This window comes from Rhizomucor pusillus (genome assembly GCF_041956525.1).
Source record: "Rhizomucor pusillus strain CBS 183.67 unplaced genomic scaffold VTP01scaffold_11, whole genome shotgun sequence".
Taxonomy (NCBI): domain Eukaryota; kingdom Fungi; phylum Mucoromycota; class Mucoromycetes; order Mucorales; family Lichtheimiaceae; genus Rhizomucor; species Rhizomucor pusillus.
Genome location: NW_027192153.1, coordinates 635,180 through 651,585, shown reverse-complemented (window position 1 = coordinate 651,585; position 16,406 = coordinate 635,180). Strand labels below are relative to the sequence as shown.

Below are 16,406 nucleotides of genomic sequence, written 5' to 3'. Positions count from 1 at the left end.
CGAATTTGGCAACCGACAACCAAAGAGATCGACAGCTCCCGAAAGCGGTTGTGTCACCAAACCTATTTTTTCACTGTCAAACATTTTGTTTCTCTTCTCTCTTTCTGCGCGCCATTCTGGGAATGCCTTTATGGAACGGAAGGTCACTGCGACGCAACCTCGCACTGCTGTGCTTTATTTTATTGTTCTTTTATTTCTCGGGACGTTTTGTTTCTCGCAATACCCCTCCAATCGTTGATGACACTTTTGATACCCTCGAATATGTTCGACCGCAAGGTCATCAAGAAATGCGACCAGATGGAACGCTTCAAGTTGAATGGCAGCAACGAAACGATCCGATTGACAAGGAATCAAGGATAAGAATGATCGACCGAAAATATTGTGGACGTGATCGCTGTCGCTTTATGCTTCCGGTCGCGATCACGGAGCAAGGTCAGATACAGAATCTTCACTTGTTGGGGAAACATTCCGAGTAACTAGGATATTTGCAGAGTCCAAGGCTCAAGAACACTTTCGACAGCTCGCTTTTCTCTCGGGCAAACTCGATCGCACTATTGTTTTACCCAATGTCCACAGCTCTCATCTAGGCGCCTGCCGCAAATACCCGTTTAGCTTTTACTACGATGACGACTGGCTTTTGCAGAATCAAGAACACTTTAGTTTCATCACTGTAGAGGATTTCAACAAATGGATTACCGAGCGCAACCAGGTCGAAACTCCTACATCGCAAGAAGTCTACGTGGAGATTAGCGAAAATCTGCATTTCTTGGACAAGGCAAAGAATTGCTACGAAGGCATATTGGATTACACAGGCTGGCCTAGAAAGCGATTTTATCTCGACGACCCGGAGGATTTCAGCAGGAGAGAAGGAAACTACACCGAGATTCTTTTAAATGCATTGTCGGATGAAGCACGCAAGAGGGAATACATAGGGGATGGCGAGGCTCCGCCGCTCGATGTTATCAGCTTGCTTTACGATCGTCGGTGAGTAATGAAACCGAGCCATGCTATGTGACAAGCTGCTAACCCATTTGCCAGATTTACCTACATTGAAAATCCTGAAGCATATACTCCCTTGTCATACAGTAAACGTTGGACGAAGATTGCGGATGCGATTGCTGAGCAATTGAGCCCGTTTGTAGCTATTCATTGGCGTATGGAGCGCTTAGAGCCTGTCACGAATATGGTCCCATGTGCTCAATCCCTTGTGAACAAGGTCAAGGATATCGAAAGTCGCAGCGAGAAACCTCTCCGCTTGTTCCTCTTGACGGATTATCCTCATTTGTTGAACACTTCGAAAGCAGTTCCAGAATCAATGTCATTTAAACCGAGCGAGTTAAAGCAGGACCATCACGATGCTATCAAATACGTTTACACCAATCTCGATGTATATCTCACTATACTTAAACGGGAAAATCAACCCATTCCTTACGAAGAGCTACCGGCTGACCACTGGAACCTCATCCCCGTCACTTCGCCGGTGCGACCACCAGATATGAGTGTACTTGGAATTATCGACAAGCTCGTAGCCATGCGAGCAGAGTACTTTTTGGCAGGGAAACCGGCTGTTTGCGGCAAACAAAGTAGTTTCACAAAGCGAATCATGGAAGAAAGGTTGCAAGCATACAGCGCCGGAAACCCCACTATCCGTTTGCCCATGGATTATTTTGCATTGTAATTATCATAGATCGAGTATATTATACATCAAGCATCTCAAGATCCACCCTTATTTCCATGTTTCCCCATCTATAGAAAAACCACCGAAACAAATCTTACATTATCAGACCTGGCAATTGTTTAATAGCTTCAGCCATGGATGTAGTGTCCGTCGTACTTTTCTACTTTGTCCATTAAGATATTAGGAAACTGCTGGGCGATGCGCAATCAATGATTCTATCATCATCACCCACGATTTCCCTTCTTGACTACGATATGCTAAAGCTTGTTTCTATCCGGTCTGAAAAGAAAAGATTGTTTTGTCGCTCTCACGTCGAAATTATTGCTGCAGATTCGTGTATGATATCCTACCTTTTCATATCTCGGAATCATGCGCTTCGCTGTGATATGAAGATACAATCATCAAGAAGACAGAATCTTGTCCCATTATGCGGTCAATCCAAGACGATCTTGGGGCCCTCAGTGCGAATCTTTGGCTGACCAATATTGATCATGACATTGTTTAATTCAGCGGTCCGCAAAATCAAGCACAAAAGCAGCAAGCAGCACCACAGCGGACTCCCTTTGTTCTTGTTCTTTGCAAGATTTTCAAAGTCCAAGTCGCTGCTGTCTGCACAAAGAACACCTCTTTGTAAGCACGTAAACATCATGAACATGGCAGACGGCTTTGGATGGCAGCCGTCCTCAAAGACACTCAGAGCGGAGGACAGCGACTCTAACGGTGCAATCGACTCTGCGCGTCAATCACCCTCATTCTGGGACAGCGTCGCTACGACGGTCAAGAGAACGGTCAGTTATGCAAACTCTGAATTCGAGCGCTTCTTTGGAAGTATGGGTTTCCGATCGCCCCCTAATGCATCCAACGTTCAAGTCACGGTCGCCTCGGTATGTTGTGGAAAGAGACGGTTGATATATTGCATAAAAGTTTAATCTTTTGAGCAGCGCGTAGACGAGGGATATTCTCAAATCAGTTCACCGCCGTTGACACCTACGCTGGATCAGTACTGGTCCAGCTATTCGAATAGTAAGTAGTTGCATTCAACAAATGTAGCGTCCTAGAGTTGGCTGACATCCGAGGTGGAAAAGGTGGTAAACATTCAAGACAAAGCACCCGATCCTCGATTTCCCAATCGTCTATATCCCGCAGTCGTGATCCACGGAGACGAAGTCACTCTAGCAGGCTGCAACGAATTCAAGAATTAAGCACAATGCTGGATAGGTTGCGGAGTGAGGCGGAAGAAGCTACTCAAGCAGAGCAAGAGGAGCAGCAACTGCAAAAAGCAGCAGAACCACGACCACTTGAAAGAAGCCGGACATCTTTTGCAACTGCGGAAAGTTTCTCTGATGAGAATGATACCTCAGGGTCGTTTGGTACCGCGGTGCAAGAGCCGGTATTGCAGACATCACCTACACCTAGTCCGAAAAAGCAAGAACGTAACGTGGCAAAAACAAACAGTGTGCCATCTTCTTCTGGAGAAGCCGTAAATCCAGATTACGATGAGCGCGTGGCTCGCTTGGAAAGACAAATAATGCATTTGCAAAAAGAGGCAAGCACTGCAAGCAACGTTGCTGTTATGGAGTAAAAAAACTAATTCAGATTTCTAGGTTGCTGGATACAGAGAATCTTTGAAATCCATCACGAAGCCCTCGGCACCGTCACCTATACCTCTACCTCCTCCTCCTCCATCACAGGGCTTGCCAGCCAGCCCCAATCCATCACATACCCGTATGTCTGTACCGTTCAGAGATAATAGCTCTTTACCGTCTCCACCCTCCAAATCACCTATTCGTCCTTCATCACCCCAGCGTTCCCCTAGACCTAATCGCATCACAAAACCAGCAGCAGCCTTGCCTATACGGCCACACAATTTGCAGGGAGCAGTGCGTGTACTTCCGTCTTCTACTTTTATACGGGATGTTTACCGAGGGCATCAGCAGCAGCAGACGAACCGGGTAAGTCTAATTTTTAGCATGTCAGTCTTCAAGCGTCGTCTGACAAAGAGACTTTAGGAGCCACCAAATGCACCGGATAAGAAGCACATTGGCGTCATGCGCGAGATAGTACAGCAAATACCCCACGTAAAACTGCGTCGGACAGAGCATGTGCCGTAAGTATACCAGCTACATGCGATGTTAGATATTCGAGCTAATTCAGTTTGGTTTGTGCCAGTGGTCCCGATGGCTCCTTGAAAACAAACCCGTTTTGGATTGAGATTTATGACCCAGACAGAAGATATCGCGAAAAACGCTCCAGATACAGAGGAGATAGTGGTAGGTCATCAACAGTGAAGTTTGCAGTGCGAGAAGCAGCCTATTAATACACATAACTTGAATCTACCAGGAGATTTAGAAGAAGAAGGATCTTCCTTTAAACGACGACGGCGAACAAATCCAGTATAAGCTATACTTTTGTATATAGTATCTGTAAAAACTTTTTTCGTGTACGGTGTCTTTTACGTTAACTTTGCTTTTCCGTTGTATTCTAAAATCTATCGAAATTTCCTGTCTGCTCTCGTGCACACCATCAACTTATACATCCGTTGCTTGATTTCTGCATTGTACCGGTTATAAGGAAGGAAATATCAAACTCTGCATCAAAGGTGAGCAAAGATCGCTCCAATCAAAAATCCACTGATGAAAATAATACTTCAGCCAGCCAGCTTTGCGGGGAGATCCCGCCCAGCTATACCATCCACTACTTTTTCGATCCTTGTTAGACATGGCAAACCTCATAGACATTACCAGCGACGCTCAATTCGCTGATCTTACAGCAAAGAAGGATTCTGTCACCGTGCTCAACTTTTGGGCACCCTGGGCAGAGCCATGCCTGCAAATGAACGACGTTTACGCAGAATTGGCGACAAAGTTTTCTTCCTTGACATTCTTGAAGGTGATTAATAAGCTACCAGCAATTGTCAAGGTGGACAGAAAGACTAATACTAATATCTAGATTGAAGCCGATAACTTTGCCGATATCTCTGAGCAGTTTGAGATTGATGCGGTTCCTTTATTCATTATCCTAAAGGTAAATCAGAGTGGATGCAAGGCGGGCGATAAGTGGCTGACTGGCGTATCACGGTGTAGAATGGCAAAGAAGTTGAACGTGTCGAGGGCGCAAAGGCTGCTGAGCTAGCAAATGCAGTTGGAAAGCATGCAAAGAGCGTCTCCAATGCTGCTGCTGCTGGTAAACCTGGTCTCGAAAACAATGTCAAATCTGCAAAGGACTTGAATACCCGCCTCAAGGAGCTTATCAACAGCGCTCCCGTCATGTTATTTATCAAGGGCACTCCACAGCAGGTACGTATATGTGCACACACACTCACACACACTTCTCTTTCACGTAAATATTAAATGAACCCACTTCTCCAGCCTCGATGTGGATTCACCCGTCAGTTGCTTGAAATTTTGAACGAACGTCAAGTTAAATACAGCTCTTTCAACATCTTGTCCGATGAGGATGTGCGCCAAGGTACGTACATTAAAGTTTGTAAATACTTACAAGTTGCTGACGTTGTCGTTGCAGGTTTGAAGGCATATTCGAACTGGCCTACTTATCCGCAAATGTACATCAAGGGCGAGTTGATCGGCGGTCTCGATATCGTCAAGGAGCTCGCTGCATCGGGAGAGTTGGCTGAACTGATCCAAGAGGCTAACCAAGCTGCATGATCGTTGTATTTTTTTTTCTTCTGCTTCTTTTTCCTTTTTTCATTCAACAATAATAACAATAATATCATTAAAATCATTTGGGGTATATACACATCTATTATTACACAATTGTTACTCCACTCCGGGTGGTCGTTCGATTCGCACTTGCTCCCAATCCTCGTCCGTTTTTGCTTGCAGCCGCTGCGTCGTGGTAAATATCAGTAGACTGCAACTAGTACCAGGAAATGTAGATAATATTTACCCAGTATTCCTCTTGTATGCTTAACTTGCGACGATTCTTTGCCATACCAAGCGACTCTTCTTTGGCAACCTTTCAGAGAAAAAGGTTATTACTCGAGCTGTGTTTTTTCCTTCGACGTGTGAAAAAGACATACCTGTTTGACCTTCATGTCTCGATGATCGTAGCGTGTTTGCGTCAATTGCGCCAACCCAAAGGATCCCGCGACAATGATAGTCACAAATGGCAGACCGAACAGTAACAGCGGTCGTCGTTTTACTTTTGCTGCAAGGACATCGAACGAGCTGTTCTTATTGTACGGTTTCGACTGGAAAGTTGGCATGCTTGAAAAGCGAGATACCTTGTGTCACCAAGCCACGGTTTAAAAAGCGGGTCCAAGACGAGTATTCGGTTACCATTGAGTCAGAGTTCTAGATATCATGCACAATGTTTTTTACATCAGCATCGATGATAATGGACTGAATTAAACACAAAAGATTTAATCTTTTCTTTGAAAACAAAAAAAGAGGGGCAGAGCTCGATAGCCTCGTTGCATCAACATCAACGAGAAAAGAAAAAAAGACAAAAAAAGAAAATCATGGACTTATTCTACTTGGTTGTTGATGAATCAAGGAAAGACGAAAACAATTCTTCTAGAAAAGGAGCGGCAACCTGAGAGGGAAAGAGCGCTTTTTCATTAGAAACCACAGAATTAGAAACTATTGTTGGCTGACGGCAACCGATTCACTGTTGGGTGATACGTGGAGCTGCTTTTCCATGGCAGACGATAGGTCCTTGACATCCTCGTCTGGAGGGGATGCGAGGGGAGCAGCTGACTGCCGGTGCAATCCACCGTGTTCGTCTGCTGGAAGTTCCGTGGATACTGTGGGCATGGGTACCGGGTAGTGTACGTAGCTTTAAGTTTCCGTATTTAATGAATACGCTGTATCCAATTATTTCACTTTACAAGACCAATCGACTTACTGTTGTTGATCATAATAGTAGAGATGGGCAGGCGCACCCGCTGGTGCAATTCCGAGCATCGTTTCTGGAGTGATAGGCATCATTGTGCGCATAGGGAATCCGGCCATTGCCTGGAAATCACGCGGCCGAATCATTCGTTTGCGAGCGGTTTGGTTCTTGAGTTTCTTTTGCGCAGGTGAGTCTGCAAAGCGAACCTGGAGCGGGGCAGATGATCCGTCTACTGTCTGGCCGTTGAACTTTTCAATGATGGCAATTGCTGATGCGCGGTCGGACATTCTAAATACGGTCAGATCAGCAATGCACATAACACGATTTTTCTCTTTGTTACCTCGCAAATCCAACGCCGCGGCTAATGTTAGAGACTGGGTCTCTCAGGATTCGGTTGGAAACTGTCTTGTGAGGCTGGAAAAGCTCCTCGAGTTTCTGTAGGACATTTATTGTCAGCTTTCCCAGCATTGAAGTGAACAAATTCATCATAAACAGAGATCGTCACCTGTTCTGTCATGTCCAGGGGCAGATTCGAAATGTAAATATTAGTCGATGATTCGTCCTGTAGACTCCTCAAGCGAGAGCTGAACGACTCCTAATGGGAAAATATTTGAATTTACCGCAACGTGGGAGTAAAGATTTTTCTTACCTGTCCCACTCTTGCAAATGAAGCTTGCAGTCCAGCCTTGTTTAGACCCTCTATAGCTCGGTGGCAATCCTCGACGTTTTCGTACATTGTGAAACCATATCCTTTGCATTCACCCGTTTTTTGATCGATGATTGCCTTGGAAGACGTGATCTTGCCGTACCTGAGACAAATTCTAGCGTCAGCAACTACCTTCCTTCCAAGCAAGCAACCCTGGCACCTACACACTGCATAGCTCCTGGAAAGATTCATCGGTAGTTGATGGCGATAGGCCACGAACATAGACATTGTGAGTGTGGTAATGGACAGGCTGCTGCTGTTGCTGATCAGAAGATTGGTGGTGCTGGTTAGATTGGTTTCGCTTCTGGCGCAGATCGCTCGAAAGGCTGAATGGCGCAGGGAGCGGCTGTATAAATTGGTGGGGCGGCGAGCCAGGAACGGAGGCAGCACCCGTCAAAACCGGGGAGGAAATGTGAATAGGTGGAAAATGATGATGAGAGTGCGGAGGAGGCACGTACGCATGCGTCGGTGGCGAGAGCGTAATGCCTGAAGCAGCCGGCGGCTGTTGATGATGCTGATATTGAAACGTCGGACTGAAGGGCGGGCTCGTCGGGTTCATAGGCGGCGACTGTGGATGTAATGCAGGTGATCCAGGGTAGCTTTGGTATCCATTGCCATAGTCTGAATAGTATTGCACTGAAAACTGAGGGCTCAAGGGGTACACGTACGCTGCATAAGCCGCGGGATCGTTGGGATCAAAACCATTCGGATGAGGATGGTGATGGTGAGCAGGATCGTAGTGCGAAGGATCAACGTAAGCCGCGGCTCTGTAAGTAGGGGGATACGGCGGCGAGGTAGGCACGCTGTTGCTGCTGCTGCTGCTGCTTGCTTTCACCTCTGTCGCCGCCGCTGCCACCGACTGAGATTGCTGCTGCTTCTGTTCAGCTTCTGGCTTGTTGCGAACATCGGTGCTGCTGCTCGATGCTGGCTCGGGAGTGGTGTTACCGGACTGAGGGCTTGCCATTGGGAAAGAATGAGCAAAGGAGAGAGACGCTAACTATTGTCAAGCGTAGATGACAGGGTATCGTCATTCATCTTGTTCAAGGTGGGAGGGCAACCGTTTGGTGCTTGATAAAACGTACCTTAGACAGTTGTCAATACAGTGTCCTATGATATTTATAGATACGGAACAAAAGCGCGAATTCTAAACTGCTGCAAGCAAATATGAAGACGTTGGCATATACTCGATTCGAAAGAAAAGAGGAAAGTCAAGTTGAGGTACCACAAGAACCGGGAGCGGCGAGTATTCATTACTTTTGCGGAGATCGTGTCGGCAGCACCTTCCTTTTCGAAACTCGAACCACCACCACCATGAACGACGAAACCTTGCAGCGCATTCGAGACCGTGTTAAGGAATATAACTTGTCTGAGCAAGAAGTCCAAACAATTGATACTGCACGCCGTCAAGTGCTAACTTACCGTACGATTCACTCAACTCTCTCAACGTCTCACTGTAATACACATTGCTGACACGCGTCATTCCACATAGGCAACTTGGGCGGCTTCGTCGGCACGACTACTATGCTTGTTTATAGCAAGTATCATTATCTAGAAAAGCATGCCAAGCAACAGTATATATATACTGATATAACATTTTGATAGGTATAAGACGACGGTTTTCTCCTCTGAAAGCTGCGTTGTTTGCAGGCGGTGGATTTTTCGTCGCTGCCCAAGTCGGTCTCATTGCCGGGACACTTTCCGCAGCTAATACCGTAAAGCAGTCCCCTCACGCCGACAGGATCATCCAACTCATCAAAGATATGCAGTAAATATCTAATATACTTGTTGCAGCATTCGCCGAGTCTCACCACTTTGCATTTAGGCGGGAAATTGCCACGCAAGGTCGCCAGCGGCTTCCACCACCTCCTCGACCAACAGCGCCACATTCATCATCATCATCAAATAACGTTGACGAGTTTGCTTCCGAGCACGCGAACGACTACGGTAGACTGTCATCTGAATTTGAGCGGGAGCCGGTTCAGCAGCAGCAACAGCAATCATCTCCCTGGGGTGGTCAAGCTACTCCTCCTGAGCAACCAAAATGGCAGCAACCACAGCAACCACAGCAACAGGGAACTCGGCAAGAGAGTGCGTGGGATAGGATTCGCGCTCAGAATGCGCCAGACAGTGCATGGGCAAAAATACGCAGTGAAGCCATGAAAGCACCGCCATCAGAACCACAGAGACGACCAAATACTTTTGCAGAACGTGCTGCCGAACAGGTTCCTGATGAGCTACCAAGAACACGAGAGGAGACGGAGGATCGCGGCGGAGCAGTTCGAAGGAATCAATGGGGAGATCCCATAGAGTAATAGCAGCAGTACTAATTTTTAATCACTATAATCATCCATGCAAAGATAACTACAAGGAAAAAAAGAGAAAGGAGTTTATGTACATTAAACATGCAACGGCAACGGCGGATTGGAAGTCATTTCTTGTATCCGAGCAGATGCATTTGTAAAAGGAAGGTCGGTCTGTCGCCGCCGTCGGCCCATCTGGACCAGTGCAGCGGCTGCGGTTTGTGGGTGGTGAACGTTGACGTCGTAGTAGTTGAAGTTGCAAGTGAAAATCAAATCCACTTCCTCCAAAGATTTACCCTGTACAGTGCGCACAGATCAGTTTTCGTTTAGGTGTTTTGCATGGAGGCGTTAAACGTACCATGGTTTCAGGAAAGTAACGATATACAATAAAAGGCATTACGAAAAGAAAACAGTCGTAAACAACGAAGGCTTTCCACTGAATATTGTTAAACATGATCGGCGTCAATTGAGTGACTCCAAAGTTAAACAGCCAGTTGGCAGCGGTGGTGATACCCAGTGCCTGAGCTCGAACATCTATTAAACAGGTGAATAGACAAAAGTATATAAATGTATGTACACAATCGCTTACCCTGTGAGTAAAGCTCGGTGGGATAAATCCAACCAATTGGACCCCAAGTGCAAGCAAAGGATGCAATAAACACGTACATCATGACAAGAAACACAATGGCATCTTTGCTGTCTGCACCGGTAGCCGCTCCCTGAGCCGCTGCTGACTGTGACTTTTCAACATTGTGGATGATGGATATCGTATCTGCCAGGCCGGTAATCGCACTAATGATGGTCATGATGATCACAGATATGCAGCAAATAATGCTCCCGATGATCATGATAGGCCGTCGACCCCAACGATCGATCTAGTAGGCAAGTAGAGTGAATTTTTCCAACTTGAAATATAAACTATGTCAGTGATTTACTTACGAATATGATTGGAGGGATGGTGAAAACGAGGTTTACGATACTGTTGATGCCATTTGCCAAGAGGACGCTCTGGCGACCTCTGATTCCAGCTGCTTGATACAGAGCTGGCGCATACAATCTGTGATCCACTAAAGTTTAGTATTATAATAATCATTTTGGGACGAGGCTTAGCATAGTAGAACTCACAAAAGTGCATTGATCATTGTCAACTGTTGGAAGATTTGGACGCCCATTCCCAGCAAAAGGCGCTTGCGATTGTTATCGGGCCCTTTCCGAAAAAGCGTCCAGTAATGTTTTGGCTTGAACTTTTCTTCAAAAAGGATACTTTGCTTGATTTCGATGTATTCCATCAGTACCTGTGGATGGTCTGACGTGCCATCGCCTCGCACAAGAGATAAGACATGCAATGCTTCTCCGTCCATATGCTTATCTATCAGAAACCGGGGACTAGAAAGAACTGAATAATCCTGCAATGTGTAAACTGTACAGCAATCTGTATACCTTCTCGGTATTAGCAAACTTCCAATAAGGTATACGAGCGCGACGGTGAGCGGGAGACCGAAAGGTATCCTAAACACATGTCATGTAAATATTGTCTTTGCAAAAACAAATGGGAAACATATCTTACCTCCAGCTTGCAGATGAGGCTACTTCAGAAAACCCATAGTCCACCCACGCCGCCACGCAGATACCAAGTGTGATGGCAAACTGCTGGATAGAAATGAGGCGCCCACGCAGATGTTTTGGCGCAATTTCCGAGTGATCTGTGCAACGTATAGATTAGCTATGTACTTGATCACATGAGGTTTTTAAAATTAGATGGATGATGCTTACAAAGTGGTACAGCCATTGAGAGCATTCTGTAGATAATCGAGTGGTTATGAGCCCTTAACGAGAAAACAACAACAACAGCAATCAATTGGGCACTTACCCGACACATAGACCTGACACTGCTCTGCCGGCATATATCTTTCCAATCTCGTCCGCGCCCGTCTGCAATATGCCGCCAAGGAGGAATAGCACGAGACCAAAGCAGACGATTCCACGGCGACCGATAAAGTTTGCGAGCGGACCCGAAGCAAGCGCTCCGACGAAAGCGCCCGCCATCAATGAACTCGTCAGTGCAGTTGATTTGTTCTGCACATCCACTTGTGTTTGGAACGAGTCCATCGAATACACGCCGGTCAAAATACCGAGTTCATAGCTATATTTCGAAATATATGTCTTGTTAGCGTCGACGTAACCTTTTTCTTTTTACTCATCATCGTTGATAATAACTTGCCCAAACTAGTAACGTAGCACCAACAAGAATGGCGCCAAAGTATTAGTAAAATAATATTTGAGAATCAAGAATCTCCATCCCCCATCTATCTATCTCGTGACCCGCTTGCTCACCAAAAGCCCTCCAAGTGACATGAAACTGGGATGTTAAAGTTAGAGAAAGAGACAGAAACCCTTTGTGTCAGCTGCTGCATATATAAATGCGGGATTACCTGCATAAAAGGTAGATACGCGTTGTAACCGATAAATGTGGTAGCATAGGGATACTGAGACGAAAGCCGAAAGGGTTAGACTCACGCCTAGCGGTAGGTGGAGATTCCCCCGCCAAACGAGGTGGAATGCGCGGCTGATCGATCGACAATGTTGCTGCTGCGGGTGCAAGGGAGAACAAAAGGGTTGAGACTCATACAGCCGTCGTCGTGTTTCTGTCAACCTTGGGTATTTTAATATAAATTGTCTGAGAAAAAAATGTGAGGAAGAGGGACGGGTGGGATGCCCAAAGTTTCCACCCTTGTGGTTTATGCGCGACGGAATAAGCAAAATTCCCCGCGCACCGCTCGACAACTGATATCCGGTACCGTCGTACGGGAAATTGCCATGAGCAACAAGGACGAAATAGAGTACTATGTAGTTGCCAGGATGATGGAACTGCGCCCGGCCGAGCTGCTGCTGCTGCTGCGGCTGCGGCTTCATTCACGCTGCGCTGCATTCAGCTGGCTTAACATATGTACCGTTTCCCCAGAAAAGCAGCTAATTTCTCCATTTCTACATACGCTGAAATCACGTTCAAATGCGGAGAAAGTAGCAGTTCTTTGATAAGGGAGTTACTTTACGTAACACCGGCAATGACAGCCGAGTAAAGTCCTTGTCTCGCGTGGTCGTGAATGACGGTGCACGAGCTCCATTTTCCTGATCGAGATAATGATAAGCAGCCGGTGCGAGTCAGGCGACTTTCGGGAACGCATGAGATTGGTACACGGCGCTTTCTCACAACAAAAGGGCACCACTCACTCAACTAATCATCATCAAATCTAAAAGGAGAAGTAGAGAGCCGCTTCCACCTTCTTCTTCTTATTCTCACTTCTTTTTCCTTTTTCGCCCCTTCCTCTTCTCTTATGCTTCAAATCATCATCTCCAGTCGTAACAATATTCCACCAGCAATGATGATCAGCACGACGACAAGTACTAGTACTACCGAGACAAGTAATTGCAGCAGCGATGCACTCATATCTTCAATACAAAAACGGCATGCCATGGTCAGATCTGCGTTGCGGAGGCAGCAAAGTAACCCTTCCTACAAACCGCTTCCCGGCATCTTGACCGGTATGTACGACAAGTGTACATTGAACACAGCCATTTTATTTTAATGCCACCAACAATGAATATGTGCATAGATTTCATTGCAGTAACAATATGTGACTTGCTGCCCATTAAATACCGGCATGCTGGTGGACAGCGCACGACCCCTGAACTTGTGTATTTCATCCAAAAAGTCACTTTCCATGCACGGATATCTTGCCACATTGCAGTCGTTGCATTGATTTACATTGAACGATGCAAGCAAGCCTTGCCAAAAAACGCCATTGGCGATGAAGGTATGTAAATCTATATATACATTCCAAAACTTATTGAAAGAAGAAAAAACCTCACACTCGCACATATTTGGGTTAATAATAATAATAATATAATAATAACTAGATACTGCGCATCGCATCTTTATTGCATCGCATCTCGTGGCATCAAAGTATTTGCAGGGCACCGCGTGGGCAGCCTCACAACAACAAGTAGAACAAGAATCAGCACATTACAACAGCAGCACCAGCACCAGCACCAGCGGTAGTTATAGCAGCAGCAGTAGTAGTAGTAGTAGCTCATCTGAAGAAGCTGCCGCAGCCTCCTCGTCGTCATGCTGGCTTAACAACGCCAGAATGGCGCGCATATGCCCCATGTATACCCTCTCACAAATCAACCAGCTAGAATGTGCATTTTTGAAGCTTATTAAGCATCGCTGCTGGGTCGATGATCTAGATGTCCAGCGATATCTTGAAAAAAATAGACAAGATTTATTACTATAACCCTGGTGCTCTTCATCGCTGCTGCTGCTGCAGCTGCAGCTGCAGAGGTGGCTGGATACATGATCAATGTATAGTTATTCGTTTTGCTTAGCACTGTGAGGTACCGTATCTGGTCACATTTACACACATAGAGTGATGCACATCAGGATCACTGTGAAACTTAAATCGAGTACAATATGTACATGTTGATCACCTTGATTTGTTACTGCTGGTACTCGTACAACCAATAAACATTTACATACCGCGTTTTTGCTGCTACGCATTCTTCAACAACAACAACAACAACAATGTACGTCAATGATCGTGTAATCGATATTTGTCCTACATAGATTGCAAACCCAGAGGAGGGTGGAGGGATGGCTGTGCTTACGTACTCAAAGTAGAACTGCACCATCCTTGTAATGATATAGCAAATCACGTGAATTGGTGCATTAATGTCAAAAAAAACAAATCGGTCTCCGGAGTAATACATGATTGGGAATCGTTGCTTGTTTGTTTATGTACTCGTATACGTTGATGTGTTGGATAAGAATATAAATTGAGTTGGGGGCGGGGGCAATAATAAGTAATTACATTAGCACGCAGGCGCATTCGCCAGCAGGTTCAGCAAACGGATCAGGGCTTCGATGTCCCCAGACTGAGGGCACCATCACGTCTGGATTGCTTTGGCAATAGTCGATTAACCTGCAAGAGTTAAGTCGGTGTGAATACACAATGGCCCTTTCTGCATTTAACGATGTATAGTTGCTTACGATCTGCTAGCCTCCGACACAGGAATTCGTTGTATCTCCAGTTGTTCTTTGAGTTTATCGTTTAATTCCAGGATTTTTCGTAGCTTGGCTTCAGAGACTGTAGGTCGTGCCATATCGAAGTTGGATAACAAAAAGGTTGTAGCGAGAAGAGGGTAAAAGGGAAAAAAGAGAAAAAAGTAAAAGTGTAAAAAAAGGAGGGGGACGACGAAAGGGGGATTGGAAATAAAAGGATCAAAAAGAGGCAAGAGATAATAAATTCAGGCAGGGTTTTAGGGGGGCAGGAACTCTGCTGTTTGTCATTCACGCTGTCTGTCGTTTTGTGTCTCTCTCTCTCTTTTTCTCTCTCCTCATTTTTCTTGCCCTCCTGTTCCTGGATTGTAGTGAATAAACGCATGCAGTTTCCTTCCGGGTTCTTCTCCAATCAGCTTTTGTATGTCCTCTTTGGACATGGCACACAGCTGCTCTAGATTCTCGACCGCGTTGATAATGATACGATAGTTCCTGGATGTGACTCCAGGCATGCTCCGGAGAATATCTTGGGGTTTCATGTTGTGTGTGCTCTCCGCTTCGTCGGCGTTCTCGGCACCCACGAGCACGGCTTTATCCGCGTCCGGCTCATCCTCCGTCCTTTTCAGCTCCTGAAATATCTTTGCGGTTTCGTGCGGGCTCGAGGACCAGATGATCTTGACTCTCGGGAACGTCAGCGTGAGCAAGACCAGCTTGGATGACAGATCGGTCGCGGTGATATTCTCCTTGATATCGGTCAAGGTTGTCAGCGAAAATGATTTGCCCTCGTCAAACTCAATTAACAGGATCGGCGACTTGTAATATTGCGTCATGCTCTCGCACTGGGTATACAGACGCCCAGAATTGAGCGAGGATATCAAATCCGATACAGACTTGCGCTCAACACACATGTTGGGACTCAAAATGTAGTCTCCCACTTGGAGTGTGCATGGAATGATTTTGATTCCTGCACCGTAGAGAATCGGAGGAAGCGAGCTGCGAAATTCTCGCATATCCACCACCACCTGTTGTGACAAGCTTGTGAGTTACACACATATACACACATTGCACTGTAAAATTAAAATAGAAATAATAAAACTTTACCGCTGGTGGTCCTGATGTCTTGAGCTGTCCTCCTGCAATCCGAGAACTCACTGCCCTGATGAAATGATCCTGCTGTTGAGTAGCCTTCTGCGGCATAGGGATCGCCATGATCTACACACACACACACTCTTTCGTCAGCACGTATATTCTTCTGCTGTGACTTTCTAAATTTGTCAACTTGCCGATTTCTCGCGAATGAGCTTTTCAAACGCTTCCTTCTCTCGGCGGATCGTGCTCAAATAATTCTGTTCTTCCACCGAGTTGTCGTAAACCATAAAGTAAACGCGAATATCCATGTGCGGACGAAGCGCACGATATACCTAATATGGTGTGAATCAGTCGCTTGCTAGATTGACGTGGTGCCGGTCTATAGTTCATTACCTCCACCCGTCGCACAAACGCTGGATCTGGGTCGTACATGACAATAAAGCGCGGCTCAATATCCTCCAGCACCTGCTCATCCATATCATCTTCGTAGCATTGGATCGTAACCAACGAGCCGACAGGCACTTGCTTGAATTCTGGAAGGATATCATTTTCTCCAAACACCGACGCCTCAGTTTCGGGGCCAACAGGAGTGTCAAGTCTAAAAGAGAGTGAGAGATATCAGTTATTATTGCTGCAAAACCTATATATATATATATAGTCTTACTATTTTACTACTTTTCCAGTGGTCGTTCTGTACTTAAACGTCTTCAGTGTATTGTCTGT

General features: G+C 45.9%; 11 protein-coding genes across 11 annotated transcripts in view; 5 read left to right on the top strand and 6 right to left on the bottom strand.

Annotated features, from left to right (window-relative positions):
- Nucleotides 1-122: 122 nt before the first annotated feature.
- On the top strand, nt 123-1,678 carry VTP01DRAFT_1755 (uncharacterized protein; the record flags this gene model as incomplete). The annotated part of the gene is made up of 3 exons (XM_069380140.1): nt 123-432; nt 492-984; nt 1,039-1,678. 3 exons carry the CDS (start codon nt 123-125, stop codon nt 1,676-1,678), a joined length of 1,443 nt encoding a protein of 480 aa, XP_069238179.1.
- Nucleotides 1,679-2,169: 491 nt separating this feature from the next.
- Nucleotides 2,170-4,077, top strand: VTP01DRAFT_1754 (uncharacterized protein; the record flags this gene model as incomplete). The annotated part of the gene is made up of 7 exons (XM_069380139.1): nt 2,170-2,562; nt 2,620-2,701; nt 2,764-3,224; nt 3,283-3,630; nt 3,688-3,785; nt 3,848-3,948; nt 4,019-4,077. The coding sequence occupies 7 exons, from the start codon at nt 2,170-2,172 to the stop codon at nt 4,075-4,077; spliced, it is 1,542 nt and encodes a 513-aa protein (XP_069238178.1).
- A 319-nt stretch (nt 4,078-4,396) lies between these two features.
- On the top strand, nt 4,397-5,343 carry VTP01DRAFT_1753 (uncharacterized protein; the record flags this gene model as incomplete). The annotated part of the gene is made up of 5 exons (XM_069380138.1): nt 4,397-4,567; nt 4,628-4,702; nt 4,762-4,974; nt 5,047-5,146; nt 5,201-5,343. 5 exons carry the CDS (start codon nt 4,397-4,399, stop codon nt 5,341-5,343), a joined length of 702 nt encoding a protein of 233 aa, XP_069238177.1.
- Nucleotides 5,344-5,454: 111 nt separating this feature from the next.
- Nucleotides 5,455-5,903, bottom strand: VTP01DRAFT_1752 (uncharacterized protein; the record flags this gene model as incomplete). Its single annotated transcript, XM_069380137.1, has 3 exons — nt 5,455-5,523; nt 5,585-5,653; nt 5,718-5,903. The coding sequence occupies 3 exons, from the start codon at nt 5,901-5,903 to the stop codon at nt 5,455-5,457; spliced, it is 324 nt and encodes a 107-aa protein (XP_069238176.1).
- Nucleotides 5,904-6,279: 376 nt separating this feature from the next.
- Nucleotides 6,280-8,202, bottom strand: VTP01DRAFT_1751 (uncharacterized protein; the record flags this gene model as incomplete). The annotated part of the gene is made up of 6 exons (XM_069380136.1): nt 6,280-6,475; nt 6,545-6,820; nt 6,873-6,967; nt 7,038-7,127; nt 7,182-7,341; nt 7,403-8,202. The coding sequence occupies 6 exons, from the start codon at nt 8,200-8,202 to the stop codon at nt 6,280-6,282; spliced, it is 1,617 nt and encodes a 538-aa protein (XP_069238175.1).
- A 347-nt stretch (nt 8,203-8,549) lies between these two features.
- On the top strand, nt 8,550-9,550 carry VTP01DRAFT_1750 (uncharacterized protein; the record flags this gene model as incomplete). Its single annotated transcript, XM_069380135.1, has 4 exons — nt 8,550-8,658; nt 8,728-8,772; nt 8,841-9,003; nt 9,061-9,550. 4 exons carry the CDS (start codon nt 8,550-8,552, stop codon nt 9,548-9,550), a joined length of 807 nt encoding a protein of 268 aa, XP_069238174.1.
- Nucleotides 9,551-9,634: 84 nt separating this feature from the next.
- Nucleotides 9,635-12,017, bottom strand: VTP01DRAFT_1749 (uncharacterized protein; the record flags this gene model as incomplete). Its single annotated transcript, XM_069380133.1, has 12 exons — nt 9,635-9,835; nt 9,897-10,072; nt 10,128-10,413; nt 10,478-10,595; nt 10,664-10,924; nt 10,979-11,047; nt 11,106-11,241; nt 11,312-11,337; nt 11,409-11,681; nt 11,760-11,764; nt 11,873-11,897; nt 11,971-12,017. The coding sequence occupies 12 exons, from the start codon at nt 12,015-12,017 to the stop codon at nt 9,635-9,637; spliced, it is 1,623 nt and encodes a 540-aa protein (XP_069238173.1).
- An 856-nt stretch (nt 12,018-12,873) lies between these two features.
- On the top strand, nt 12,874-13,833 carry VTP01DRAFT_1748 (uncharacterized protein; the record flags this gene model as incomplete). Its single annotated transcript, XM_069380132.1, has 3 exons — nt 12,874-13,081; nt 13,153-13,353; nt 13,457-13,833. The coding sequence occupies 3 exons, from the start codon at nt 12,874-12,876 to the stop codon at nt 13,831-13,833; spliced, it is 786 nt and encodes a 261-aa protein (XP_069238172.1).
- Nucleotides 13,834-14,402: 569 nt separating this feature from the next.
- Nucleotides 14,403-14,698, bottom strand: VTP01DRAFT_1747 (uncharacterized protein; the record flags this gene model as incomplete). The annotated part of the gene is made up of 2 exons (XM_069380131.1): nt 14,403-14,517; nt 14,586-14,698. The coding sequence occupies 2 exons, from the start codon at nt 14,696-14,698 to the stop codon at nt 14,403-14,405; spliced, it is 228 nt and encodes a 75-aa protein (XP_069238171.1).
- Nucleotides 14,699-14,932: 234 nt separating this feature from the next.
- On the bottom strand, nt 14,933-15,803 carry VTP01DRAFT_1746 (uncharacterized protein; the record flags this gene model as incomplete). The annotated part of the gene is made up of 2 exons (XM_069380130.1): nt 14,933-15,616; nt 15,696-15,803. The coding sequence occupies 2 exons, from the start codon at nt 15,801-15,803 to the stop codon at nt 14,933-14,935; spliced, it is 792 nt and encodes a 263-aa protein (XP_069238170.1).
- Nucleotides 15,804-15,868: 65 nt separating this feature from the next.
- Nucleotides 15,869-16,406, bottom strand: part of VTP01DRAFT_1745 (uncharacterized protein) — a gene marked incomplete at both ends in the record, with an annotated part of 2,372 nt that continues 1,834 nt past the window's right edge. The window contains 2 exons of the mRNA XM_069380129.1: nt 15,869-16,015; nt 16,077-16,281. Coding sequence (XP_069238169.1) covers nt 15,869-16,015; nt 16,077-16,281 — 352 coding nt within the window. The remainder of the gene's footprint in view (nt 16,016-16,076; nt 16,282-16,406) is intronic.